General features: G+C 43.2%; 1 protein-coding gene across 1 annotated transcript in view; it reads left to right on the top strand.

Annotated features, from left to right (window-relative positions):
- Positions 1-8,020, top strand: part of COTL1 (coactosin like F-actin binding protein 1) — a 28,314-nt gene that overhangs the window by 7,300 nt on the left and 12,994 nt on the right. The window contains exon 3 of the mRNA XM_006022738.3: positions 5,288-5,445. Coding sequence (XP_006022800.1) covers positions 5,288-5,445 — 158 coding nt within the window. The remainder of the gene's footprint in view (positions 1-5,287; positions 5,446-8,020) is intronic.

The following is an 8,020-nucleotide window of genomic DNA, read 5'->3' as shown; positions in this document are numbered from 1 at the left end:
AAAGAGTGCTTGGATCCTGTTATCTGGAAACCAAATGTTTGGATGCTAAATGACTAGAGGATTTTCAGTCTTTGCCAGCTGGTTCATTTAATTCAGCGTTCCCCTGGCACTGGGGATGTGTCTAGGCTGCATAACATCGTGTTTAGTGCACCTGGGTAAAAATGGATCTCCAAGGCCATGAGATGGCCACATCTGAGTGTCCCGTTTCCTACTCACGGTGTTCCTTGGGACTAGAGACTGTAACAGCATTTAGTTGTGTGATACCACCTTAGCATGCCAAACTCCCTTTGGTTTCATTGAGAGCTCACTAGGCTGTTACTATGGGCTATTTATATATAATTACTTTCCCCCAATGGTTTCTAAAAACATAGTTGCAGATGTGCCAGGATTTGAATGCAGACAAGCCATGTGTTACTGGAATTAAGCTTCTATAGATTTCTTGGTTGGGTTGCTTTACATTTTCCTTTTTTCCCCCAGCCTAGCTGGGTTTTCATAGGAGCAAATGTATTCTACCGTTCATGAATTAACCAAAATATGGACATTGAGAGCCATTTAAAAAAAAAAAAAAAAGCTTTCTGGATTTACAAAAAATTGGTTTTGCTGAGAGTAAGCAGAAAATATTTTGCTTTTCATTGGAATAAAGGGGAAAGAAAGTGCGGGCGCATCTACATGAGATGCTAAATGTGCAGTAAACTAATTCTACTGTGCATTAGTGTGTCACGGCAAAAGCCGTGCTAATGCGCAGTAGAATTAGTCTAGTGCACATTAGCGTCACTTAAAAGGTGTGTGCTGGTGCTACTGCACAGTACCACCAGTTACTGGCATATTGAGTTAGTACCTGTTATTACGCGTACGAAACTTAATGCACAGTAACTATGGTGCGTTAATGCATGTGTAGACGTGTCCTGTGACGTCTCAAATACAGAACTTCAGCTGGTGTCATTTAATGCATCTCCACTGACTTCAGCTGATACATGGCAGCTTACAAAAGTTGAAGATCTGGCCTCATGGCATTCACAGCTTGGAAAGCAAAACCTTAGCTGCCCATTTCTCCTTGATATAAACATGTGGCCCTAACAGTTAGCGCCATATTGAAGCTATATACCATAGATTCATAGACTCCACATGGGTTTAAAGTGTTGTTTGAATTAACTTTAATATGAAATAGATTTCCTTAGAGCACTTAGAAGAGATACCACCCAGAAAACTTCTCCAGAGTAAACCAAAAGCAATCTGAACGCCTTTTAAAGGAAAAGCTCTGCTCTTACTCTTTCCTTTGTATCGCTGTAGTAATATACTTGCCTTGTGACGTCCCGATAAAATAGCTTGATGTCATAGCTTGATGTGGATGCTTCAGAAAGCATAGGGCAAAGACTATTTTTTCTGTGGCTCATTTGTATTTACTACCAAGGTTATGAGGGGGATGGTAAATTGAATTCATTTTGTAGCCTAGCCAAGGATATGTGCATTCAAGACTATGTTGAAGAGGTGGTGAAGAATTGTGCTTTTCACACATGCAGTTTTCTCCGAGCATTCAGGAGACATGAATGAATCCAGATTGAAAGCAGTAAGAGTCAGGAAATGATTGATGCAATGTACCACTTCCTATCCATAATTCACTCAGTTGGGCTGAGGCACTCATAACACGATATATCAGGGACAGAGACATCTGTCACAAGACTCCTTCTGTACCTGGGGATGGTTAGGAGCGGTAAAGGGAGGCGTGATAGCCTTATCTCAGAATGGCTTTGGCCTGCCATTCGTTAGAGCCACCGGCTTAAGAACCATCAGCCGTTTTCCAACACATTTATTTTTTGCAAATAATCATTTTATTTTATATTTTTTACTCATGTTAGAGCATTGCCTTTCTGCATGGTGCGGAAATTTTAGCGCCATTACATACCTAGATAAAAAGGGGGAATATCATCAAGGAAATGAATGGAAACTACTGCCTATCAGTGAGGAACAGAGTTTAGAGAAAGAAATTAAGTGATGTTAATTAAAGTGCTCATGGTATAATTATTTACAAGGCATCTGTTCCACTCCTGGTACCATACAGTTGCACTTCAAGTAGAGACGGCAGCACTAATAGCAAATGGGTTTCTGTGGTTACACCTTACCAACTCTGTGAATGAATTCTTCCCAAAGACAGCCACTGTCTGCGCTACATCCAGCTCTGTTAACAATGCTCTTTTGTTTCCTTCGGGCTGTAGTGGAGGCTTAGTGACTAGAAGATGACTGTATGGAATTAGGCAGGATTTCCTCTTCCAGAGGAAACCTGCTGTTCCTCTAACATTTGTTAAAAAGAGCAAAAACAAACAACAACAACAAATGATCAACAGGAAGAAGTGGACATCTATGTCTCAGCGCTAATTTAAGCTTTTTTTTTTTCTTTTTTCCCCTGGAGCGGAGGTGAGATAATGAAAATGCCTCGGGTTTTGAGTTGGGGAGGGGAGCTGGAACAGATGCTGCTGACGATGACTTCTCACACAATGAAAAGATTTGGCAGCGTAGGACTGATTAGCTTGGAAAGAGGAAGTCTATGAATATGGAAGCACTTATTCCCGGATTCTGTTATCACTGCAGACATGCTTCAGAGTCATTGTGAAACTCAGCTGGTTCCGCTCAGGGATTGTCACTGGACGGCTGGAAAGCTACCTAACTCTGTCTGAACTCTGCTGGAAAGCCCCACGGCTCTTATTGTTGCCCTCTTAGCAGTTATCCTCCATCCCTTTCTTCTCCTACGTCTCCTTTCTTGCATTTGTTAAACATATTAGACTATAATATAGTGATGTCACAGGCAGCTCAGCAAGACGGCGAGTGATGTCACGGATCACAAACTCGCCTCGAATTGCATTCACTAATTCTTGCCCTCTGTCTGAGCTAGCAGGCATGCAGATTTAGGCAGGCAAAAAGTTGTGTGCCTCTTCTCCTGCGCTTCCATTGACAAATATGTTTTCAACTGTAGCCGCAACTCTGTGGGTTACAGGTCAAAATAAAGTCCCTCCACAAGGCTAAGCTCTCTGGCTGCTGTCACGAAGTGTTATCTTACAACTATCATGTATTATGCATCTATCATCATAATAATATCATCTATATGGGCATGCTTCCAAGTAACCATCGAGGCAGTGAGGTTCTACAACTGCCTTCCACTAGGAGCAAAAAAAAGCTAATTATTTTTAATATGGTCTGATAAATTGATGAAAGAGATTATGCTTGCCTGTGATAATAGATACTGGTCTCAGTGGCCCAGGGGTTTTCTTCTTGTCCCATGTTCCCTGTATCTCTGTAGGAACCACAGCGCAGGTCCCAGCACAACACGACTCTGTGTCATCTAGCAATTCACCATCAGTTCTGACAGAGCAAGGTGTTTCTTTAGTCCTCCAGCCCGTATAAATAGTAACATCAGAGGATTTGCACTGTCTCTTCACCAGGGAGGTTTACTATCTATATCCCTCCTCTTGCTCCTGATTCATTTATGGCTCTAATTAGTTGTTGACACGGAGATGCTTTGCTGCTGAGAATTAAAATTTCTCGCCACAGGTCTGGCCAGTAATAAGCCTCTTCTAGAGACAGAAAATGCTTGTTCGTGCACGGTTTGATGTGCATGGCTCTCCCTGGTCAGGGTTGTCTTTCAAGAGAACCGGCTGAACAGAGAAAGAAATGATAACTTTTTTCAGAATTGGAAATTCACAAGAAGTTTTCAGGGTTTGGGGCTGGGGGGGGTCTTCCAATTTTTCAACAAAACAAAAAACATTGATTTTTCCAGTTTTCCTTTTTCAATGGCAGAAAGCAGGAGTTGGCAGCCTATAGCTTGTAGCGTGCATCCAGCTCGCAGAGCCAGTGGATCCAACCCACAGAGCCAGGGGATTTGGTGGTATGCTGGTGAAGGAAGCTTTCCCTGTGCTGTGGTCAGGCCACTAGGAGAAGTGGCAATGGCAGTGGCAGCACCAGGAGGGTCTTGGTGCCAGCCTGTCTAGGACCTGAGCTGGGCCGTTCCAGCCCCCTGCCAGAAAACATTGCCAACCGCTGGCAAAAAAGACAAAATTTGGAGGCAAAAAAGAGAGAGAGGAAAGGTTTGAAAACAATATCAAACAGACAAATATTTTCCTTTTTTTGGAGAAGAAGTTTCCATTTCCCAACTGGCTAGTTCGTGCTGCTTTTCAGCATCATCTTGCTTCATTAAAAGTTCTTGCAAGTGATGTATAGAAACCAGGGAAGCAGCTGCAACGAGTGTGCTGGCAAACCTGTCCATCTCCATCGTAGGGTCAGAGCTGCTGTAGGTTCCCACCTCCCACATGCTCTAAGGAAAAGAGTGGAGAGGGTGGTACTATATATCCGCAACTGCAAATGCGCTCAGCAATGAGCTGGTAAGTCATCCTGCAGAAAAGAAACCCCAAATCTGACAGACTCCAGGGGTGTGTGTGAACAGAAGTGACACTTTTCACCTGATCCAACCACAGAAAGCAATTTATAGCCGTGACCCAGTAAGTGCACGGCTGCAGACAGCTTCAAAAGCGGCCGATCGGATGAAAATCTGACCGAGGGGTCAGATGACGACAGTTCGAAACAGACTGTCTTCTGTAACTTCTGTCTGCGCTGCAGAGAGGAGAGAGCTGTGCTTTAGTTTGGCATAGCAGAGCAAAACCTGCTTTCTGAAGTGAGGCTTACGGTAGTCTTCAGAGTTAAGGGGCTGAGGGTCCTCTTTCATCTGTGGGTGGTAAGGAGTGAAAGGTGGATATGGGAAGTGCTTTGCTGCAGTCTTCCCTTTTATACAGACTTTGTGTATTGAGTAGCTTGCACCCTTCCTAACTCAGCCGGCAGCTTGCTGTCAAGCATGCTGCCTTTTGTGTGTCGATTCCTGCCTTCCCAAAGCCGCTTATTGAGACAGAGGCTACAGTGATAGATGTCTTCCCTTTCCTGACCTCCATGCCACAGGCTAAGTACATCATCTGGGTAAGCTTTGTGGACTTCAATGACCTGCCCATTGCAAGTGTTTTAATCACAATGTGGCAGCATGCTCGGGTAACCTGGTGGACTTGGGCCAGCCAGATAACGCTTGTTCATTGCAAGAAGCAGATCTAACACTGAAGGGGCATTTCCTACAGACAAGGGTACATATCTCCTATGTTACAACAGCTTCTATTATCCTATTACTCCAGAGCGTTGCTATCAAATAACTGGAATTCAGATTAGGAGCCCTTGTTCTTGGCTGTGCTCAGATATGGTTGGCAAAGTTTCTTTGCTTGTCTCCGTGTTAATGATATCTCCTCTTTGTTTTTTGAAGATGACATCAGGTTGTTCGGGTTCATCCGATTTACCACTGGGGATGCCATGAGCAAGCGAGTCAAGTTTGCCCTGATCACTTGGATTGGAGAGAGCGTTAGCGGCCTGCAGAGAGCCAAAACCGGGACTGACAAGACCCTGGTCAAAGAAGTAGTACAGGTAACTTCATATCTTTCTAACCCTAACTAGCAGTATGACTGTTTCTAGTTTTTGAGAATGAAATGGGATGCTCTGTTACCTCAGGAAACTACTTTCTTCTGAAAAGCATTAATTTCACTCTCTCTTCCTGTTGACAAAAGACTTAAAATTTGTTCTTTGCATGCTCACTTTAAAACAAGCGCCTTTGGACTTAGAGCCTTCACAGCTCTGAGCAGAGCAACAAAAGTATACACGCCTTGCCTGCATAAAGTTATGTCTTAGCTATTCTCTGCCTTATACAAAAGCAACTTAAGAGTGAAAGATAAGAGCAATAACATGGCAGTGAAACTGGATAATCAAGAAAGCAATGCTTCCTCAGCCTGACAAAGGATTTTTAAACTGAAAAGCTTGCTAAGAATTTTTTTTCCAGCTATTTAAGTTGGTCTAATAAAAGTTATCAGATTCACCCAAAGAACCGTCTGCCTACACTCTTACTTGACTTTTCTCTTGATCTCTGCTGTTTGGCTGATTTTTGAAAAGCCACAAAGTTTCTGGCTATGTCACTGTATGGAGGCTGTAGAAGAAAGAGCTGAGGTTGCAATCAGTATTAATTAACTAGCACCTTTTAATAGTTAACTCAATTTGAATGGCCTCCTGTTTGGCCTTGGGTGTAACAGGAAAGCCGAGGTGTATGCTTAGTACACACCTCAGAGCTATCTCAGTGGAGTTTGTTCGCTCGAGTTTATAGTGTCATTTAACTGTTTAGAGGTATATCATGACATTGTAGGTATGTCTATACCATGTTCCCAGTGCTTCTGCTCACGAGTTAAACCTAGAGGGCATGTGTACTACACATACATATTTACTGTGTAGTAATTTAAGTTACTGCAGTAACCGAAAATTACTGTGCCGTACGGGCGCATGTCTACACATGCACGTCCGTACTGTGCAGTAACTATGGTGACTTACTACAACTTGGACAGAAATTTAATACGTGCATCATGCAAGTATCAAGTTTACGTCCGATGAGTTACTGCTCAGTAATGCATGTGTAGATGCCTTACTGTGCAGTAACAGTGTGTGTGTGGACTGACTTGGGACTAACTTTAGTCTCAAGTCAGTCCACACACACAGTGTTACTTTGCTTTAATGGCTGCAAGTGTGGACACTGGCCTAAAAACCTCTTTCTGGGCACATCTACATGTGCATTTACTGTGCAGTAAATTACTGCACAGTAAATGCACATGTAGATGTACCTAGAAAGAGGCAGTAAGCCACCCTCAGGGCAATGGATGCCATCGTTGGTAAGATCTATGTCTCCTGCATGCTTGAGAGGGACAGCGGGGAATAATCCTCACCACTGCATTCAGGTTCGGCTTTATGGGAGTGGGAGAGCCAAGGACCCAATGTAGACAGACCCTCTGATGTTCCAGTTCAGTATATGTTGGTAGACTTATAAGTAGGGGAAGGGAACATCTGCTGTTGTAAAAGATGGTTGGGGAAGGCTGTGAATGAAACCCTCCTTTCTGAAACCCTCCTTTCTGCCTTGTTGTGCGGCAAGGGTATTGTAGCCAAGAGCAGCATGACAACAACCGGACAGATGTTATGGCTCAATCATGCTTTCTCCCAAGAACTGTTTAGAGTGGGACTACTAGATAACTAATTTACATTGAGTGCATCTCTCTGGTGCCAGAGAATACCCTTTGTTGTTCTGCAGTTATGTTCTGTAATAATTCTGCCCCTGTCAATGCTAAGAAACCTCTTTCTTGAGAGCGCTTCCTGGAGGCTGAAAATGAAGGTCTTTTCAATTCACCCTGTAATTCATATGGCCCTAGAAGTAATCTGAATTTACAGTCCTTAAAAAATGTGACCAGGCCTGCATCAATTCAAGCCTCCTTCTTAGGAAATAGTCATTTCTGCTGCCCTTTTCACTATGGTAATCACACTGAAGGATCCTTTCTGAACTTTCATCATTATAAATGGCAGCTCTCCAAGCCAAGCTCTGCTGCTATAAAGTAGTCGACATTATGTCGTTGTAACACAAGCTGAAATCGATAGTGTGCTGACGAATCAATCAGTTAAAATCACGGGAAATTAGGTGCCTGAACACCTTTTTAGGATCTGGGCCTCCCTTCTGCTACAACTCATTTGAGATTTAGATGGTTGCTTATTTAGTTGAGTTAATAGCCTATTTGACTTAATAGACTATTGGATTGCTCACCACGCTTGGCTGTGACATAAAGCCTTGATCTTACAGCTCATCAATATATACCAGGGTAGGCGGTTTGGACTTGAAATATAACCGCCCTGGAATACTAGCTCAAGATCACATATATTCAGCAACTGCACTAACGCAGACCACCCCAACACATCCCCAGATGTCATGACAATTCTGATCCAACTCCCTTAGAAAATTATCTTAAACTATTTTGAGCATGTTTTGCCGAGCCATTGAAGGTCATTTAAACTGATTTGCTTTGCCTGCAGCATGCTTGAGTACTGCAGAATGCATCCCATGGCAGTTGTGGCATTAGTGGGAATACATGTAAGAGCACGTGTCTGTACCGGAGATCCGGTTGCTGATAATGCGGGATTG

Source organism: Alligator sinensis, unplaced genomic scaffold, assembly GCF_000455745.1.
Source record: "Alligator sinensis unplaced genomic scaffold, ASM45574v1 scaffold228_1, whole genome shotgun sequence".
Lineage (NCBI taxonomy): Eukaryota > Metazoa > Chordata > Crocodylia > Alligatoridae > Alligator > Alligator sinensis.
The sequence above is the reverse complement of the archived record's forward strand: the minus strand, read 5'-3'. Positions and strand labels throughout refer to the sequence as shown.